At 39.4% G+C, this 22,049-nt stretch overlaps 2 protein-coding genes across 2 annotated transcripts; one reads left to right on the plus strand and one right to left on the minus strand.

The window, feature by feature from the left end:
- Positions 1-6,647: 6,647 nt before the first annotated feature.
- LOC129520513 (olfactory receptor 4S2-like) lies at positions 6,648-7,577 on the minus strand. The gene has a single exon (XM_055341526.1). The coding sequence runs from the start codon at positions 7,575-7,577 to the stop codon at positions 6,648-6,650; it is 930 nt and encodes a 309-aa protein (XP_055197501.1).
- A 10,644-nt stretch (positions 7,578-18,221) lies between these two features.
- LOC129520737 (chondroitin sulfate N-acetylgalactosaminyltransferase 2-like) lies at positions 18,222-20,558 on the plus strand. The gene is given in 6 exon segments (XM_055341928.1): positions 18,222-19,198; positions 19,200-19,467; positions 19,628-19,839; positions 19,841-19,922; positions 20,004-20,084; positions 20,258-20,558. Coding segments are annotated over 6 exon segments (1,641 nt in total). The 5' UTR covers positions 18,222-18,493; the 3' UTR covers positions 20,551-20,558.
- Positions 20,559-22,049: the final 1,491 nt, after the last annotated feature.

Raw genomic sequence — 22,049 nt, forward strand, 5'->3', positions numbered from 1 at the left:
GAGGGCCCAGGACAGCGAGGACGCTCCTGCCCCGAGCTGAGCAGATCAGCGGCCCCGCCCCGGAGCCTCCAGGCCCTGCAAACGGAGAACCGAGAGCCCCGAGCCCCGTAGTTCCTGCAGAGGCTGAATCCAGGCTTCCAGAGTTGCCATAGCAACTGCTGCTGTTCCTCCTGGGGCCCCACGGGGTAAACAACCCCCGCTGAGCCCTGCAGCAGGCAGGGGCAGAGCAGCTCCCCCAAGTGCTAACACCTGAAAATCAGCACAGCAGGCCCCTCCCCCAGAAGACCAGCTGGACGGACCAGTGATACTCCCCCGTGTTCCAATACAACTTGTTTTTGGCCACTCTGCACTGAGCAAAATGACTAGAAGGAAAACCTCACCTCAAAAGAAAGAATCAGAAACAGCCCTCTCTCCCACAGAGTTACAAAATCTGGATTACACTTCAATGTCAGAAAGCCAATTCAGAAGCACTATTATACAGCTACTGGTGGCTCTAGAAAAAAGCATAAAGGACTCAAGAGACTTCATGACTGCAGAATTTAGAGCCAATCAGGCAGAAATTAAAAATCAATTGAATGAGATGCAATCCAAACTAGAAGTCCTAACGACGAGGGTTAACGAGGTGGAAGAACGAGTGAGTGACATAGAAGACAAGTTAATGGCAAAGAGGGAAACTGAGGAAAAAAGAGACAATCAATTAAGGGACCATGAAGACAGATTAAGGCAAATAAATGACAGTCTGAGGAAGAAAAACCTACGTTTAATTGGGGTTCCCGAGGGCGCCGAAAGGGACAGAGGGCCAGAATATGTATTTGAACAAATCCTAGCTGAAAACTTTCCCAATCTGGGAAGGGAAACAGGCATTCAGATCCAGGAAATAGAGAGATCCCCCCTAAAATCAATAAAAACCGTTCAACACCTCGACATCTAATAGTGAAGCTTGCAAATTCCAAAGATAAAGAGAAGATCCTTAAAGCAACAAGAGACAAGAAGTCCCTGACTTTCATGGGGAGGAATATTAGGGTAACAGCAGACCTCTCCACAGAGACCTGGCAGGCCAGAAAGGGCTGGCAGGATATATTCAGGGTCCTAAATGAGAAGAACATGCAACCAAGAATACTTTATCCAGCAAGGCTCTCATTCAAAATGGAAGGAGAGATAAAGAGCTTCCAAGACAGGCAGGAACTGAAAGAATATGTGACCTCCAAACCAGCTCTGCAAGAAATTTTAAGGGGGACTCTTAAAACTCCCCTTTAAGAAGAAGTTCAAGTAACTCTGAACGTGAACGGGCTTAATGACCCCATCAAAAGGCGCAGAGTTTCAGACTGGATAAAAAAACAGGACCCATCTATTTGCTGTCTACAAGAGACTCATTTTAGACAGAAGGACACCTACAACCTGAAAATAAAAGGTTGGAGAACCATTTACCATTCAAATGGTTCTCAAAATATACCCTAAAAACTACAGAACACTTCTGAAAGAAATTGAGGAAGACACAAAGAGATGGAAAAATATTCCATGCTCATGGATTGGCAGAATTAATATTGTGAAAATGTCAATGTTACCCAGGGCAATTTACACGTATAATGCAATCCCTATCAAAATACCATGGACTTTCTTCAGAGACTTAGAACAAATTATTTTAAGATTTGTGTGGAATCAGAAAAGACCCCAAACAGCCAGGGGAATTTTAAAAAAAGAAAACCATATCTGGGGGCATCACAATGCCAGATTTCAGGTTGTACTACAAAGCTGTGTTCATCAAGACAGTGTGGTACTGGCACAAAAACAGACATATAGATCAATGGAACAGAACAGAGAACCCAGAAGTGGACCCTGAACTTTATGCTCAACTAATATACGATAAAGGAGGAAAGACGATCCACTGGAAGAAAGACACTCTCTTCAATAAATGGTGCTGGGAAAATTGGACATCCACATGCAGAAGAATGAAACTGGACCACTCTCTTGCACCATACACAAAGATAAACTCAAAATAGATGAAATATCTAAATGTGAGACAAGATTCCATCAAAATCCCAGAGAAGAACTCAGGCAACACCCTTTTTGAACTTGGCCACAGTAACCGGAGAAGGACAAACAGTGTATGTTCTCATTCATTTGGGGAATATGAATAATAGCGAAAGGGAATATAAGGGAAGGGAGAAGAAATGTGTGAGAAATATCAGAAAGGGAGACAGAACATAAAGACTTCTAACTCTGGGAAATGAACTAGGGGTGGTGGAGGGGGAGGAGGGCGGGGGGTGGGGGTGAATGGGTGACGGGCACTGAGGGGTACACTTGACGGGATGAGCACTGGGTGTTATTCTGTATGTTGGTAAATTGAACACCAATAAAAATTAATTTATAAAAAAAAATAAAAAAAAAATAAATAAAAAATAAAAAAGAAAAAAGAAAAAAAAATGATAAAGGGATCAACCTGACAAAAAGGTATAATAATCAGAAATATCTATGCACACAACAATGGGACACTTAAATACATAAAATAAATATTAATATATACAAGGAGAGAAACTGATGGCAATACAATAACTGTAGGAGACTTTAGTACTCTACTTACATTAATGCTGAGTGAAGTAAGTCAATCAGAGAAGGACAAACATTACATGGTCTGACTCATACGGGGAATATAAGAAATAGTGAAAGGGATTATAGGGGAAAGGAGGGGAACTGAGTGGGAAAAATCAGAGAGGGAGACAAAGCATGAGAGACTCTAAACTCTGGGAAAGGAACAACAGGTAGTTGAAGGGGAGGTGGGCGGGGGGACAGGGTGACTGGGTGACGGGCACTGAGGGGGGCACTGGACAGGATGAGCACTGGGTGTTATACTATATGTTGGCAAATCGAACTCCAATAAAAAAATATACATATAAAAAATGGACAGATCATTCAGACACAAAGCAAATAAGGAAACAATGTCTTTGAATGTCAGTGGAAAATGCTCCATCATCATCTTAGGTAACATAAATTCCCACTCTCGTTTCTGTTTTCTGAAGCCTCTCTTCCAGGGTCTTCTATCCTTCTGCTTTCATCCATTTGTATCTCCCCCTATGCCTACTGCACAGCTCTCAAAAGGGTTTGGGGCCACTCCTACACTGATTTCTTGAGCCTCCTTTTGCTTTCACTGGTATACAGCCACTCATACTTTCAAAGAAAGGGTACTTACAAAGTAAATTTTATAAACCCTAGTATGACTCAAAGGTTTTATTCTACTTTCACACCTGATTGATGGTTTTATTCTGTATAGAATTCTAGGTCAAGGGATGCCTGGGTGGCTTAGTGTTTGAGTGTCTACCTTTGGCTCAGGAGGATATCCTGGAGTCTTGGGGTCCAGTCCCACATTGGGCTCCCTGTGGGGAGCCTGCTTCTCCCTCTGCCTCTGTCTCTCTCTCTGTGTGTCTTTCATGAATAAATAAATAAAATCTTTTTAAAAATAAAGAAAAGAAAAAGAATTCTAGGCCGAAAATCATTTTTCTACTGTATAGAAGGGCCCAGTGTTGTTATTGGATACTCTAATGCATTTGGATTTTGTATACTTTCTGTGACCTGTATTTTTTTCTCTCTCCCTCAAATATTTTATGATCTTCTCAATCTCTAGGGTGATAAAATTGCATAATAATGTGCCTTAGTTATTGTTTTCTCATCACCAGAGTGGGCACTCAGTACACCTTTTGTATCTGGAGATTTTAACCTTGCTATAGGTTTTCTTTTCAATGTGTCTTTTAAATTCTCCCCTATGTCTTCTCTGTTCTCCTGGAACAAATATGAGTTGAATGTTTTAACACTTGACTTAATTTTTCATACTTTTTCCTATTTTTCATTTCTTCATTTTTAAAAAAAATCTGCTTTCCTGAAGATTTTTGACTCTTTCAACCCTCTATTGATTTTTCTTGATTTTATTTATTATTCTTTCTTTTATTTAGTTCCCAAAAATAATTATTATATTTTTCTAAAAATATCATGTTCTCATCTCAGGATTGCCCTCTATTGATTTGACTTAATTTTACTTATTACTCTTTTTATTTAGTTTCCAAAACGCTTTTTATTGGTTTTTTAAGTATCATGTTCTCATTTCAGGATTGCAAATATTCTCTCTGGTCAATACGGAGATATAAGTGGTTTTCAAAGTGAAATTTTTTCTGCTTTATCTAGGATTCCACCAAATCCCCTTTGGCCTTCCTAAAGTCTCACTTTTTATTTCAACTGTCTTATGTGTATTAAAGAGTTCAACACCAAAATCTTGCCCAAAAGATCTGGATCGATAGACCAGGGCTTATGAATCAGTAGGCTTCTGGTCAGGGTTCTTGCAGAGAGGCAGCCTTTCTATTTGTGATCTCCAAAGGCAGAACGTGAAAGACTTTTCTCTAATATAATTTAATTTCTTAATGCAAAGATGTCAATATTTTCTTTGTGAAGAGTATGCCTGTGTGAGCACCTGGGAGTGAGGGGAGGTTAGAGAAGATGGGAGACTGAACAATTCCTTCCTCTTCATCTTCCTATTACTAGTCCTAAACCCCACCATCTTCCTTACGTGGTGTCCTGGCATCTCAAACACATCAAGGATCCTGTGAGATAAATCTGTCTATTTCTTTCAGAATCTACTCTAGTATTAGCCTTTTCTAGTAGGCAAATCAGTGATTACACCTTTGTCTTCTCTTTTCAAATACTTGTTGGAATCTTTTATCTGCAGAATCTAACTTCTGTCTTCTTGTCTTTGTTACTGTGAATCTAAACTTGTTCCCCCTTTGTTTTTATTGTCTTATTTAGACCTTAGGGGGAAGAGGGAAAACTAATGGAGCCCACAAATTTAATTACAAGTCCAGTGTACTTATTTTTTTAAATAGGTATTAATAAAAAGGATAGAATGATCCCTTTTTGCCAAAGAAAGGTAATATGAAAATAATAAGGAAATCCAACAAAATATCAGTAGAGATCATGTATGGAAGGCCTGAATGCAGAGAAACCATTTTAAACAGTTTTCAAAAGTCTCCCTCAGCAGCTACTGTCAACATTATAGTATCCACTCCCAGTGAAAAACAGAAACTGGTAAATGTAATATTTCAGTGGAGTCACCATGAATAATGTCATGTCTCTGCTACCAAGGAAAAAAGAACAATAGACATTGGGGTAAGAATGAGCAGACTCTGTCAAGAGTATCTATTGTGCCTCCAGCTATGCACCATATACAAGGAGTGGAAAAGAAGATACATTATTTATATCCTTAATAAATTGTAGAAAAGACATAAAATCCACTAACAGAAAGAAAACAGAAAAAAAATAATAAGTGTTAGATACTATTTTATGAACTATATGGAGATATGATTAAGGCACACAAAAAATAAATGTCGGACGAAAATAATAAGGACAGAATTATTGAAAGATATGAGTCATACAACAAGATCTAAAATTTCCTCAAGGGGTACCTGGGTGGCTCAGTCATGTTCTTGGGATCCTGGAATCGAGTCCCACATTAGGATCCCCACAGGGAGCCTGCCTCTCCCTCTGGCTGTGTCTCTGGCTCTTTCTCTGTGTCTCTCATGAATAATAAATGAATACATAAATAAATACATAAATAAATAAATAAATAAATAAATAAATAAATAAATAAATAAAACATTTTCTCAAAATGATATTGCCTTTTCTGAGGTACCGAGGCTACTCAGTTATTCTCTGACCTAAGACCAAATGGAAAAGAGAATCCATTTAGTCCTTTTTAAAAATTGAAAATAAAGTTTAACCAAAAATGTATAATACAAGAACATCTCCTTGGCTTAGTTCAAATGTGAATTCATTTTAGTTTTTTTAATGAATCTATTCCGTGTGTTGCAAAAATAAATAAGGATAACTTTCAGCAAAAATAATATACTACTGGGACAATAGAAAGTATTCCATTTTCCCAATATGTTCATTAAAAAATTAAAAAAAAATTGATCCACACCAAATATATAAAATGTTCCCTTTTTCCCTATTGTACAAAAACCATTCTTTGGACACTTTGTGAATTTACACTAATCTCTTAATTGTATATAGTGTAAATTTCTATGTAAGCATTTCTGTATTTGTTATTCTGTATCTCCATTACCTCTTTATGAATCCATATCCCCTGCCATATTATGTGATATTTTTGGGGAAAGACTAGGAAAGAAAAATTGGAAAAAAGAAGAAAAGAGGGAAAGGACAAAAGAGGAAGAGAAAGAAGAAAGAGAGGATGGCAGGGAGACAAGGAGGCAGTTTCTGGGGAGTTAGACATCATTTTTTAACATAAATGGTCTGATTCCTCAGAGATACATTTCTCTTACAACCTCATTCTAAATCATTCATTATAGCTTAAGAAACCATAATTTGAATTGAAGGGATCTAAAGCAATTAAATGAGACACTGAGTGGACATGTTTACTCTCCTACTCTAAAAGTGAGAAAAGATTAGATCTTGACAGTATGGAAAGGTTTAAGTTTAGTCCACCTCAAAAAAGAAAAAGAAAATAGACTCATGTTATTGCCTATTAAGTGAAAAGTACAAGATAGCTAAATTTTAGGAACTATTTCTTAAAATCATTAATAAGTTTCAGACCACATTGAAGGTATCAGCTCATTCTATGATTTTGCAATTCTGATGACCTATCCCTCCTATTTCTCCTTCAAGGAGACCATGTGACTCCATATCCGTTTCATGGCATTCTTTACATCCTCATTCCTCAGAGTGTAGATGAGCGGGTTCAGCATTGGGGTGATGGTAGTATAGAACACAGACACAGCCTTATCCAGGGGGAAAGTAGTGGATGGACGGAGGTAAATAAAGAAACAAGGGACAAAGAAGAACGTTACTACAGTGAAATGAGACCCGCAGGTAGAAAGAGCCTTGCGCCGGCTCTCTGAAGACCTCTTGCGAAGACTAAAGAGAATGACAGTGTAGGAGGCCAGAAGAATGAGGAAGCACCCTAGAGCAATGAGACCACTGTTGACAATCACCAACATATTTACCAGGGTTGTATCAGCACAGGCAAGCTTTAGGACTGGGTGGACATCACAAAGGTAGTGGTCAATGACCTGATTATGGCAGAAAGGCAGCTGAAAGGTCAGGAGGGTCTGAACAAAGGAATGACCCAGCGCTCCCAGCCAGGACAGTGATGCCAGCACAATACAAGCATTGGCACTCATGATGGTCGTATAACGGAGAGGCTGGCAGATGGCAGCATAACGGTCAAAAGCCATAACAGTCAAGACAAAAATCTCAGCACAACCAAAAAAGTGGAAGGTAAACATCTGAGTTACACAGCCCCAGTAGGAAATGGTCTTTTTCTCAGAAACAAAGTCTGCAATCATCTTGGGTGCTGTGGCTGAGGAATAGGCAATGTCCACAAAGGACAGGTTACTGAGGAAGAAATACATGGGTGTGTGGAGCCGGGGATCAGAGAAGACCGTAAGTAGAATGAGCAGGTTTCCCACCATGATCACGATGTAGAAGAAGAGGAACAAGGCAAAGAACATCAGCTGCATTCCAGGATCCTGGGAGAGGCCTAGGAATATAAACTCAGTGACATTGTTAGCCACTTCCATGCGGACCCAGGTGATACTGGTTGGATGGCTCTGGTTCTCTGCAAGAATAAATAAATATCGTAAGCCACTGTAAGCACGGTGGGCAGGAGCAGTCTCATGGAAATACTTAAGGGATGCTAAATATAGTAGAGGAAGCTTTTTGTATCTCTTGAACACAGTTAATGGATGTTTTTCTCACCATTAATTTTCTTACCACATCATTCACTCACATTGGATTTTCTGTTACACTTTAACTATCATTCCTTTCTCAAGGGTTAAATGTGGGTAAGAATAGTACACACCATTTAAGTGGTATAAGGATCACCTGTGAAGCACTATGCACATGTCACACTATAAGTGAATATATCATTATCATCACCCATCTTCATGACTGGAGAACATGCTGAATGGAAGAAGGGAGAAGCCTGGGAAGGAGTCATCCTAGGACACCGAAATCCTTACTATGTTCATCTCCTAATTTCCAGGTATATGTATTTCCATGTGCTTCATGTTTAGAAAAAGTCTTTTGCACTATTGGTGGGAATGTGAACTGGTGCAGCCACTCTCGAAAATTGTGTGGAGGTTCCTCAATGAGTTAAAAAAGAACTGTCCTATGACCCAGCAATTGCACTGCTAGGGATTTACCCCAAAGATACAGATGCAGTGAAACGCCGGGACACGTGCATCCCGATGTTTATAGCAGCAATGTTTAAGGCAATAGCCAAACTGTGGAAGGAGCCTCGGTGTCCATCGACAGATGATGGATAGAGAAGATGTGGTCTATGTATACAGTGGAATATTCCCCAGCCATTAGAAATGACTAATACCCACCATTTGCTTCAACGTGGATGGAACTGGAGGGTATTATCCTGAGTGAAGTAGGTCAATCGGAGAAGGACAATCATCATATGGTCTCATTCATTTGGGGAATATACAAAATAGTTAAAGGGAATAAAGGGGAAAGGTGAGAAAATGAGTGAAAATATCGGTGAGGGCGACAGACCATGAGAGACTCCTAACTCTGGGACATGAACAAGGGGGAGTGGAAAGGGAGGTGGGCGGGGGGTTGGGGTGACTGGGTGACGGGTACTAGGGGGCACTTGACAGGAGGAGCACTGGGTGATATGCTATATGTTGGCAAATTCAAATGCAATAAAATTTTTTTTTAAAAAGTATCAAGTGCTGACACCCAATTCTCAAATATGTTCCTGGGCTAGAGTAGTACCAGAAGATAGTCCAGATTTTTGAATGGCTCACTTTAGGGTTTCAAGCAAGGATACCCAAAGATATTTGTGTAGCTGCTATATTCTTCCTGAATAGTAACAATCTCAACTTTATCTGGGGTCTCCTCGGGAGCCTTTAAAATTAATCCAAGTCTAAGACCCAAGATCTTCTACTATCTTCACTGGGAGAAAGAGCACAGGACTTAAAGATAGAACAATAGGGCCTGACTCAACAGCTCTGAGTCTTCCAGGCTGTGTCATCCTAACACAAGTTTCCTCACTTCTGTTAACTTCAGAGTCCTCCCCTGGGAAAGAATAATGCCCCCATGTAAGGATCAAATTAATTAATGGACATAAAAGTGATAAGTTATCAGTGAATCTAAGTCATAATCATGTCAGTGAAAGAAATTCAGAAGCATCACTATCAAACATCTGAACACTGTGGGCCAGGGTCTGTATGGGATGGATCATTTCCACAGGTCTGTCCAGGTTCTTTAGGTCAAATTCGGTCTCTCGGATAACACCAAAGAACATATACTAGTGATAATGGTGTTAAAGAAATAAGATTGCTCCCTTATTTGACTCCATAAGCCCCACTAAATTATTTCAAATAAAACAAATAGCAAGACTGAAGCTCCCTGAAATCCTCTGGGAAAGAGATTCAGTCTTAGTTTTCTCTGTGAGCAACATGCAAGGAGAGGAGAGCAAATACTCTGGATCTCTTTCCTTTTTTTTTTAAATTTTTATTTATTTATGATAGGCACACAGTGAGAGAGAGAGAGAGAGAGAGAGAGGCAGAGACACAGGCAGAGGGAGAAGCAGGCTCCATGCACCGGGAGCCCGACGTGGGATTCGATCCCAGGTCTCCAGGATCGCGCCCTGGGCTAAAGGCAGGCGCCAAACCGCTGCACCACCCAGGGATCCCTGGATCTCTTTCCTAACAGGAAGTTCCATCCCACAGAAAACTCTTTGTGCCATAGCATCCTTGACATCAATATCCCTCACAGAGACATTATGACACGTGTACACGTTTTCATGTCTCTGGTCACTTGACATCATTTTATTACCTGTCAATCCTTTGAACTTTTACCTATAGAAACACTTAAAGTCCCAATTTATCCTGTTCCTCTGATTGTCCACAACTGAGGAAATAACTTGCTATTTATGGAACCAAGAGATAAGGAATAATACATTGAGTAGGTAAAGTCTTGAAAAATTCTGCACATGTATGTGTATAACACAACACAGACTATTTAAGGTACCATCTCTCTCATCTTCTACATTTCACACAGCACCAATATTTATTTATCCTTTCAACTGTTAAATATATTTTTAAAGATTTTATTTATGTATTCATGAGAGACACACACAGAGAGAGAGAGAGAGAGAGGCAGAGACACAGGCAGAAGGAGAAGCAGGATCCCTGCAGGGAGCCCTACGTGGGACTTGATCCCGGGACCCCAGGATCACGGCCTGGGCTGAAGGTGGAATTAAACCGCTGAGCCCCCCGGGCTGCCCTCAACTGACAAATATTTGTGGAGCACATTCTCTGCGTCTGGTATTGTGCTGTGAACATAAAAAGATAGATCAAACCCGATACCTATCACAAAGCCATTTATTTAGAGAAATACCTTGAAGAGACGTTCTCAAATCCTCTTTAGACTGGGCCATAACTTATACAAAATCCTACACTAATATAAATGAAAAACTCCTTCATGATCACCTGACTTCCTTCCACTCACCTAACCACCGGTGAAAGTAGTGCACAGAGGAAACTGAATTACCTAGGCTGCACTGTTCGTGTAAAGCTAGAACTAAATTCCAATGGAAATAATAGTGATACACACTTTAAACTACAGTAAACTATTTCCTAAATTGCTTAGAATTATTAGAACATGTGTTGTTAAGTGGATGAAGACTTTAAACATTCCGTTTTTATCCCTGAATATGATTTGAATCAATGAAAGTTGCCCTCACCTGTCTCCCTGGTCTTTAACTGATCATTACAGATGGGAAACTTACTCTGGCCATCTTCTGGAGTGTGGTCCCACGACATGGATTTGGGCAACTGGAGATCTTCCTGCATCAATAAAGCTTTCTGAGATGGAACTGGGATCTCTAGTTAGATATTCACACTAAAAGACCAAAATCTGTATAGTGATGCTTCTCTTATGTGTGTGTCGCATTTCACAGAAGGATTACACCTGGAGCCTGAGAAGGGGTCCTACGTTACTTGTTCTCTCTCTTAATCTCTCTCTCTCTCTCTCTCTCTCTCTCTCTCTCTCTCTCTCTCTCAGGATTCTATGACCTTATAGCTATGCCTCGGCTTCTGATCTGGATTGCAAGGCTCTATTTCTATATTCCTGATGCCAAGAGGAACTGTCAGCAATGTGTATGCATCATCCCAGCCCGAGGGAATGGCTAGCCAGGTGATTAGGTAGTGATCTGGAGAGGATTGTGAAACACAGAAAGTGCAAGTATAATTCCCACTAGGTAACTCCTTTTAAAACTTTATTGAAGGCTACTTGGTAAATTACTAGTTAAAAATATGCAGGCCATTTTTAGAGCTTTACATTATTTACTCAAAGTTGGTATAAAGGAAGGTAGTTGATGCTCAGTATCACTATATTGGACCACTAGCCCAGGAATACTAAGTTTATAAAACTATTAATCTGTTTTTCTTTTAAAATTTCATTTTTAATCTGCTGAAACTCAAGTACACAAGAAAATGTTTTAAATTAGTGGCACAGTAAACATACTGCCTCGGTCCTATTACCTACTGAATGAATTTCTAAGGATTTAGCTCAAGAGGGCTTGAGACGAATCAAGGATTAAACCTCTGTGATCTTTTAGTTTTGTTGACTGTTTCTTTTGCTGTGCAGAAGCTTTTTATCCTGAGTAAGTCCCAATAATTCATTTTTCCTTTTGTTTCCCTTGCCTTCATAGCTGTATCTTGCAAGAAGTTGCTGTGGCCAAGTTCAAAAAGGGAGTTCTCTGTGTTCTTCTCTAGGATTTTGATAGATTCTTGTATCACATTTAGATCTTTCATCCATTTTGAGTGTATCTTTGTGTCTGGTGTAAGAGAATGGTCTAGTTTCATTCTTCTGCATGTGGCAGTCCAATTTTCCCAAAACCAGTTATTGAAGAGACTGTCCTTTTTCCAGTGGATACTCTTTCCCACTTCGTCAAATATTATTTGATCATAGAATTGAGGGTCCATTTCTGGGTTCTGTATTCTGTTCCATTGATCTGTGTGTCTGTTTTTGTGCCAGTACCACACTGTCTTGTTGATCACAGCTTTGTACTAGAAGACAACCTACAAAATAGGAGAAGATATTTGTAAGCAATATGTCAGATAAAGGGCTAGTATCCAAGATCTATAAAGAACTGATCAAACTCAACACCCAAGAAACAATCCAATCATGAAATAGGCAAAAAGGCATAAACAGAAATCTCACCAAAGAAGACATACACATGGCCAACAAGCACATAAGAAAATGCTCCACACCACTTGCCATCAGGGAAATACAAATCAAAACCACCATGAGATCCCACCTCACCCCAGTGAGAATGAGGAAAATTAACAAGGCAGGAAACCACAAATGTTGGAGAGGATGCGGAGGAGGAGGAACCCTCTTGCACTGTTGGTGGGAATGTGACCTGGTGCAGCCACTCTGGAAAACTGTGTGGAGGTTCCTCAAAGAGTTAAAAATAGATCTGCCCTATGACACAGCAATTGCACTGCTGGGGACTGACCCCAAAGATACAGATGCAGTGAAATGCCGGGACCCTTGCACCCCGATGTTTATAGCAGCAATGTCCACAATAGCCACACTGTGGAAGGAGCCCCGGTGTCCATCCACTGATGACTGGATAATGAAGATGTGGTCTATGTATACAGTGGAATATTACTCAGTCATCAGAAAGGATGAATACTCACCATTTACTTTGACGTGGATGGAACTGGAGGGTATGATGCTGAGTTTAGTAAGTCAATTGGAGAAGGACAATCATCAGATGGTCTCACTCATATGGAGAATATAAAAAATAGTGAAAGGGGAAAAGAGAGAAAATGGGTGGTAAAATTAGAGAAGGTGACAAAGCATGAAAGACTCCTACTTTGGGAAATGAACAAGGTGTAGTGGAAGGAGAGGTGGGCGGGGAATGGGGTGACTGGGTGATGGGCACTGAGGGGGACACTTGACGGGATAAGCAATGGATGTTACACTATATGTTGGCAAATCAAACTCCAATAAAAAATATAGATATATACACAAAAAATAAAAACCCTCTGTGAGTTACTATAACATTTGTTACTGAAATACATCATGAACTTTCAGGTCAGGCCTAAAGTTCTTTGTGTTTCGGTGACACAACCACAATGATAAATACAGTAACTCAAATAGCATTCATCCCATTTAGGCAAAAAGGATTATCATGTTGCATCACAGAAGTGCCTTTTATTGTTGTTCGCAATAGTTATTGTTTGACTCTCTAGGTTAAAAATAAAGGGGCTGCCTAGACAAGGAATGGCCAACTGTGAAAGTGTGGTTTTTCCTGAATTGTCCGCTCAAATTCTTTTTGAGGTGAAAAACTGTCAGTGCTTCTTTCTCTCTCTTCATTAGCTTTCTGTTCTTTCCTTCCTCCATCCCTTCCTTTCCTCCTTCCTAAGTTCCTTTTTTCTTCATTTCCTTCTTTCTTTTCTTCAAAAACACATTTGATCAGAGAAAGACAAATGTGTGATTTCATTAATATGTGGAATCTAAGGAAGCTGAACTTGTAGAAACAGAGAGTAGAATGGTGGTTATCAAGGGAGATGGGTGGGGAAACTCAGGAGGTGTTGTGAAGGGGTGCAAACCTGCAACCAGGAGATGAGTAAGTTCTGAGGACCTAACGCATAGCCTAGTGATTTTAGTCAATGATTACTTAAAAACTGCTAACAGACTAGATCTTAAATGTTCTCACCACAAAAAAAGAAATGATAATTCCATGATATAAGTGTTAGCCAAAGTTATGGTGCTAATCACGGTGCAATACATAAGTGTCAATTTAACATCTTTTACACCTTGAACTTACACATTGTTATGTGTCAATTACTTCACAATTTGGAAAGAAAGAAAGAAAGAAGAAAGAAAGAAAGAAAGAAAGAAAGAAAGAAAGAAAGAAAGAAAGAAAGAAAGAAAGAAAGAGAAAGGAAAGAAAGAAAGAAGAAAGAAAGGAAAGAAAGAAAGAAAGAAAGAAAGAAAGAGAAAGGAAAGAAAGAAAGAAGAAAGAAAGAAAGGAAAGAAAGAAAGAAAGAAAGAAAGAAAGAAAGAAAGAAAGAAAGAAAGAAAGAAAGGTTGCTCAAGCAGTTATTCTTGGCTGGGCACTCTGCCAGATCCTCCATATACAAAGGCCATCCAATAATGGGGAAGCCCAATTAGTGAGAAGGAAATTGCAATAGATATGGTGAGTGTTGTGCTCATTAAAGATAAGCACACCATGTTATGAGAATTCACATGAGGACCAATTAATAAAACTCTACAAGGATAGGATCAGAGACAACTTCCAAGAAGGTAAGACTCTTAATCTGAGTACTGAAGGCAAGGAGAAGGTCCATAATTCCAGCAAAGGAAACAACATCTTCAGAGGCATAGAGATATGAGGAAGCTGCCAACAGTTCAAAGGCGCAAACAATGGCACAAGACTGGGGCATTAAGTGGGCAACAGAAGCAAGCATAATCTTTAGACCTGAAGCCAAGGTTGAGAGTGCTACCACAGCACAGTGGATTACCTTAGGTCTGCTATCCCCATGCACAGCCTTAACCCTCCAGATTCCCATGATAACACTTGTATCAGAGTCAGAACAAGAGAGAACTTGCAGATGAGAAGCTACATACCTGAAGAAAGAGGAAGAGACTGATAGGGACAGAAAAGAGTTCTTCACTTAAGAGAGGAAGCAGACTGCACTGTGACTGCTTACATTACAGATTTCACCATTTTCTCTAAGGAAAATAATCTCGCAAGGTGCCTTGTTCGTTTTGGGGACAATTACAAAAAGCTTCTTGGGAACATAAAGAGCATAAGGACAATAAATCAAGAACTAGCAAGACAATAAAACAAAAATAGATAACTTGGATAAACTGATTCATTAAGGAAAAACTGCTGAAATCTAATGTAATAAAATAAATCCAAATGAAACATGGAGCCTAGGTAATCATAATATATCAGCATTGGCTCACTAGCTCTGACAAATATACAGTATAATGTAAAAACTCTGTACTATCGTTGCAACTTCTCTCTAAATTTAAAACTGTTCTAATTTTTAAAATTATTTAAATTAAAAAAAATAAAAATAAAATTATTTAAATTAATGATAAACACAAAAGTATGATGTTAACAAGAACATTTCTTAAAACACTTAAAATGTGTCTTGAGAATGCACATATCATCTAAACATGAAGTTCTTGTGTCAAGGCTGCTTTCAATATGAATGGAGGAGTTCCTAGTGATTTTACTGTCATGTGGCAGGGGCCTGCAGCCAAAAACCCTAATTCTCCTTTCTGTCCTGTGTTTCTCTAGGATCAAGCAATCATATAGCCTTCTTTCAGTCTTTATCTCCCTTTTAACATAATATTTAATAATAGTGATGACATAAGCAGTCTCACCTTATGTAGAAACACTTAGTAGAGCTATACAAATATTGTTTTGTGTATTTTTTTGTGTAGAGCTGTTACTGTCCTCACCGTATACTCAAAGGAGCATCAAGAGGTTACGTTGCTTGCACGCTTATAAGTGGTGAGCTGAGCATGATGAAGGTGACCTACTCTCTCTGACCTACTTCTGACCATACTCTCTGCCCTACTCTCCCCAATTATCTGAGCTCACATATTGTCTTAGAATGCTTTTCATCGGGATCCCTGGGTGGCGCAGCGGTTTGGCGCCTGCCTTTCGCCCAGGGCGCGATCCTGGAGACCCGGGATCGAATCCCACATCAGGCTCCCGGTGCATGGAGCCTGCTTCTCCCTCTGCCTGTGTCTCTGCCTCTCTCTCTCTCTGTATGACTATCGTAAATAAAAAAATAATAAAAAAAAGAATGCTTTTCATCTTCTTCTGGAGTTTGTTGAAAGACTTTATAATTAGATATTCAGGTGATCTGCTGATGCTTGGTGGAACACCCAAATGGCAAGAGGTCTACCCCATTTCCAGCCACATAATAGGCACTCAGCAAATGGTTGTTAAATTAATGAATGCATAAGAAATGAATAACGAATTAATGGGTGAATGAATATTAAAAGATCAAAAAATCACCAGGAGTTATTTATTAAAGGAACATCTCCCAGGAACCTTTTCTTTAAATTAAAAGCAAACGTTGTGGTGGCATGCTGACTTCTCTCCAATAAAATTGCTCATTTCTAGGGCTCTTAAAGGAAGAATTTTGGTAATGGGAGGTAAGATTTCCTTACCACATTGGCCTATTCACAATGTGTACTTTGGAGCTAAGTGATAAATGTGCCATCTTATTCTCCACATATTCTGGAAATATGAAGTCAATTATCCTCCTATGATTTTATTAATCCAATTTGTCTTTGTCTCCTTTCAGTTATTTCAGTAACCCTCAAAGTACCACATGAGCTGGAAATAAGGGGAAAATTTATCCCAAATATCTGTGGGACTTAAGCAAGAATAAAATGGATTCACGTAACATAAGTCTTTGACTGACTTATTTCACTTACAATAATACCCTGTAGTTCTGTCCACATTTGCAAATGGCAAGTTTTCTATCTTTTTGATGGCTCAGTATTACTCCATTCTGTGTGTGTCTGTGTGTGTGTGGTATCTTTTTATCTATCAATGGACATCTGAGCTCTTTCCATATATTGGCTATTGGCTAATGTGGACTTTGCTGCTACAAACATTGGGGTGCATGTGTTCCTTCAAATCACTATATGTGTAACCTTTGAATAAATACCTAGTAGTGCAATTTCTGGGTCATAGAGTAGCTCTATCTTTAACGTTTTGAGGAGCCTCCATATTGTAGAATAAATACCCAGACAACAATTTGGGAGGAAGAATCTATGAATTTGGGCAGATTTGATCAAGGCAAAGCATATTAGAGGATGAAAAAATGGAACTAATTACAGTAGGTGTGGGTAGAGAGCTTATTAATATTTAAACTCGTCTTATAGCTATTTAGTGTTTTAGGAACTCAGAATGGATGTCTGAATAGATGCCAAGCCTGGGAGGATGGATCCTGAAAACATTATTTAGAGTGACATTAGGGAAGCAATTTGTTAATTTGATGGGTCTCTAACCTGCCTATTTTTCTTTTCTTCTCTAGCAGAATGTATTAAAAACAAACAAACAAGACAACTATACGCTGCTTACATAAGACTCATCTCAAGCCTAAAGATGCAAATAGACTGAAAGTGAAGTAATGATAAAATATTCACGAGGCAAATTAAAGCAGAAAACAAAAAAAAGCTGGGGTAGCAATACTTCTATCAGATAAAATAGACTTTAAGACAAGGACTATAACAAGAGACAAAGAAAGGTATCACATAATGATAAAGGGATCAACTCAACAAGAGACTATACTAATCGGAAATATCTATACACACAAAAGTGGAACACTTAAATACATAAAACAAATATTAACAGATACAAAGAGAAACATTGATGGCAATACAATAATAGTAGGAGACTTTAACATGCTACTTACATTAATGGACAGATCATTCAGACATTCAGACACAAAATAAATAAGGAAACAATGTCTTTGAATGACACTTGGACCAAAAGGAAAGAACAGATATATAGAGAACAGTCCATCCAAAAAGAATAGAATATATATTATTTTGTGCACATGAAACAGTCTCCAAACTAGATCACATTAGGATATAAAACAAGCCTTTACAAATTTAAGAAGGTTGAAATGATACCATGCATCTTTTATGATCATAATGGTTTGAAATTAAAAATAAATCATAAGAAAAAAGCTGGGAAAAACCCAAATGTGTAGAATTAATGATATTGAACAACCAAAGGACCAATTAAATAATCAAAAAAGAAATAAAAAAATACATGGAGGATCGGCGGCCCCTGCCCCGCCCCCTCGCGGGGACGGAGGGGCGCCGGGGGCCTCCCACTTATTCTACACCTCTCAGGGCTCTTCACCGTGCCAGACTAGAGTCAAGCTCAACAGGGTCTTCTTTCCCCGCTGATTCCGCCAAGCCCGTTCCCTTGGCTGTGGTTTCGCTGGATGGTAGGTAGGGACAGTGGGAATCTCGTTCATCCATTCATGCGCGTCACCGATTAGATGAGGAGGCATTGGGCTACCTTAAGAGAGTCCTAGTTACTCCCGCCGTTCACCCGCGCTTCATTGAATTTCTACACTTTGACCTTCAGAGCACTGGGCAGAAATCAGATTTGGCTAAAGAGTTCCCTTCAGGAACTAGAAAAATCATCACCCAAATAATGGAATTTTATCTGATTCTGTAGGGATCAGATTTCTTTATTCTGGATATCATGGTAACAATACAGGAAGTATGCACTCTTTCTCATTTCTGCAAGTAGTCATCACTGCTGAAGGAAGACATTTTTTAAGCTGTAGCAGAGTTCGTTTTGGTACCTTTAGTGGAAATTCTGATTTTGCTTTTAATTTTTGATAACCTTTTGCTAAAGGTATGAACAACCAAAGAACTTATCTCATCAGGCAAGTCCACATTAATAAGAATGCCTAGAAGAGGACTGATTCTTCAGACCTGGACCCACTGGCTGCTGTTGGGTCTTGCTTTACTCTGCAGTTTGGTATTATTTTTGTACCTTCTGGAATGTGCCCCCCAGACAGATGGAAATGCACCTCTTCCTGGTATTATTGGGGAAAATTATGGTAAAGAGTATTATCAAGCCCTCCTACAGGAGCAAGAAGAACATGATCAAACCAGGGCTACCAGTCGAAAACTTCAAATTGCCCAACTAAAACAAGAATTACAAGAAATGAGTGAGAAGATGAGATCATTACAAGAGAGAAAGAATGTAGGGCCTAATGGCATAGGCTATCAAGGCAACAAAGAACAAACACCTAGTGATCTTTTAGAGTTTCTTCATTCCCAAATTGACAAAGCTGAAGTTAGCATAGGAGCCAAATTACCTAGTGAGTATGGAGTCATTCCCTTTGAAAGTTTTACTTTAATGAAAGTATTCCAGTTGGAAATGGGTCTCTCTCGCCATCCTGAGGAAAAGCCAGTTAGAAAAGACAAGCGAGATGAATTGGTAGAAGTTATTGAAGCTGGCTTGGAGGTCATTAATAATCCTGATGAAGATGAGGAACAGGAAGATGAGGACGGTCCCCTTGGAGAGAAAATGATATTTAATGAAAATGACTTTGTAGAAGGTTATTATCGCACCGAGAGAGATAAGGGCACACAATATGAACTCTTTTTTTAAGAAGGCAGACCTTATGGAATATAGACATGTGACCCTCTTCTGCCCTTTTGGACCTCTCATGAAAGTGAAGAGCGAGATGATTGACATTACTAGATCAAACATTAATATCATTGTGCCACCTGCTGAAAGAACTGAAGCATTTGCACAGTTTATGCAGAACTTCAGGGATGTGTGTATTCATCAGGACAAGAGAATTCATCTCACAGTGATGTATTTTGGTAAAGAAGGACTATCTAAAGTCAAGTTTACCCTAGAATCTGTCACAAGATTGGCTTCTTCCACATGTGAGGTATATGGCTGTTGGCGGCTTTGGGCTCACGTCTTCCCAGCTTTGCCATCAGAGAGGAAAGAGCTTTCTCCCAGATCCAGTTGAGAAAAGCCCAGGGAAGGAGTTTTGCCCACTCTTGAGTGGGTCACTATTGGCCAGTGAGTCTAATTTTCACAATTACACTTTGGTCTCATTGAATGAAGAATTTAATCGTGGACAAGGACTAAATGTGGGTGCCCGAGCTCGGGACAAAGGAGAGGTCTTGATGTTTTTCTGTGATGTTGATATATATTTCTCAGCCAAATTCCTTAACAGCTGCTGGGTAAATGCTGAGCCAGGTGAGAAGGTGTTTTACCCTGTGGTAAACACACAGTCTTTATAACCCTGCCATTGTTTATGCCAGTCAGGACATACCAGAACCTGTGGAGCAGCAGCTGGTGGAGCTAGGTGAGTCATATGTGAAGAATTGAGTATGGAAAGAACTAACTTTTCAGTGGAGAAACCTGGTAGACACCACCTTAAACCAAGTTCACAAAAAGGATTCTGGCTTTTGGCGAGAGTTTGGCTTTGGAATGACTTGTCAGTATCGATCAGATTTCCTGACCATAGTCACACACACACAGAGAGAGAGAGAGAGAGAGAGAGAGAGGCAGAGACACAGGCAGAGGGAGAAGCAGGCTCCATGCACTGGGAGCCCGACGCGGGATTCGATCCCGGGTCTCCAGGATCACGCCCTGGGCCAAAGGCAGACGCCAAACCTATGCGCCACCCAGGGATCCCCCGTGGATTTGACGTGGAAGTAAAAGGTTGGGGTGGAGAAGATGTTCATCTTTATCGAAAATACTTACATGGTGACCTGATTGTGATTCAGACTCCAGTTCCTGGTCTTTTCCACCTCTGGCATGAGAAACGCTGTGCTGATGAGTTGACTCCTGAACAGTACCGTGTGTGCATCCAGTCCAAAGCCATGAATGAGGCCTCTCACTCGCACCTAGGAGTGCTGGTCTTCAGGGAGGAGACAGAGACGCATCTTCACAAACAGGCATACAGGACAAAGAGCGAAGCTGTTGGTTAACGTAACCATTGGCACATTTGTCTAAACCACAAACCAGCATTATTTATTTAGCCTTAATTCCGATTCCAGATGCAGTGCCTCTTTCAGAGAAGACATGCTTATCTTTTGCGCTCTTTCTGATATTACTTTAGCAGTTTAACTTGATATGAGAAGAGAAAGCAAGTGTTTCAATGCAAAGCCTGTTTCTTGAGAAAACCACACTATGGTGGTTTTGCTGACAAATCGAAATCTGGTGTTTGCCCCCAAAGTAGTTTTGAGGTAGTTTCTACCCATGTTCTAATGTACCCTGGCTGCCTCTGGGTTGAGGGATGGAATGTGTTACGCTCATGGTAGGTCAGGGGCATCCAGTTCCTCCAGAGAGGACAGAGTATTATGGATGCAGTATGTAGACAAGAGTTCTTCAGCTGCTGACCACTTAGTCAGCCTGCTTTTAAATTAAGATCTTTTAATCAGTTGCTTGAAGAATCCTCTTTCACTGAAGCTGAGGATGACTAAAGGACACATCTGAAATTCACAATCAAAAGAGAGCGAAGTAAAAACCCCTTAAACTGAATGTTGCTTAGCTCCCTGAATGTGTTATTAAATAAATGGATGATAATAGAAAATACTTAGCTTAGAATCTATGACTTGATTGAAACTATAATGTTATCATCATTTTCAAGATTAGTAGTCAAAGCTGCTGTAGATTGTTTTAAGCAAACAAATGTGGAAATGTCTTTAATAGAACATTTAATTATGTTGGAGTACAGGGCACTAGTGATATCTGGGAACATCAGTTTACATGAGCCAGGGTGCTATCAGGGCCTTCTTGTAGTGCTTCAGAATAGATGAACATAGCATGGTGTTGTGTGTTTTTTGGTTTGCATTGTCTCATTTAGCATAGATCCATATGTATTATCTTTTTTTCTAGTATGTTAATATATGCTATATCTGTGTTTGTAATAATGTGGTGCTTTGAGTTGACAGTTTCACTGAAGGGAGAAAAAAAACAATTTAATGAGGTACACCATAAAATTACAATGATTTGAGAAAAGAGGCAGAGGAGAAGGTGGTCTGAATGGCAATCTGAATTACAAAATATTTTAGATAAATATATTGTTTGCAGATAGAATATTTTAATTGAGGTGTAAATTATATTAATGAGGCAAGATGAATAAGAAGTGATATTCAGATAGGACTGTACTATGTTATTTATCACACACGGATCTTTTACCATAGGGTCCCTTGCTAGATCCAGAAATTGGAAATATGATAAAAGTCATTCACAGATTTTGAATCTTTGGCTTTTAAAAGGAGCCTATCTTGTATCCTTTCTATTTGTATATAAACACAAATTCACGAAGAAAAATCATACTCTTTGTACTCAGTAAATCATATCATCTGAAATATTAAAAATCCCAAATTTCTTGGTGCTTACATGAAAAAAAAAATACATGGAGACAAGTGAAAGTGAAAACACTGTGATCCAAAATCATTGAGACACAGAAAAAAACAATTCT

This window comes from Nyctereutes procyonoides, unplaced genomic scaffold, assembly GCF_905146905.1.
Source record: "Nyctereutes procyonoides isolate TBG_1078 unplaced genomic scaffold, NYPRO_anot_genome, whole genome shotgun sequence".
Lineage (NCBI taxonomy): Eukaryota > Metazoa > Chordata > Mammalia > Carnivora > Canidae > Nyctereutes > Nyctereutes procyonoides.

Bases quoted from the DNA above. Each gene is read 5' to 3' on its own strand.
- LOC129520513 (XM_055341526.1), bottom strand. From the start codon at position 7,577: ATGGAAGTGGCTAACAATGTCACTGAGTTTATATTCCTAGGCCTCTCC.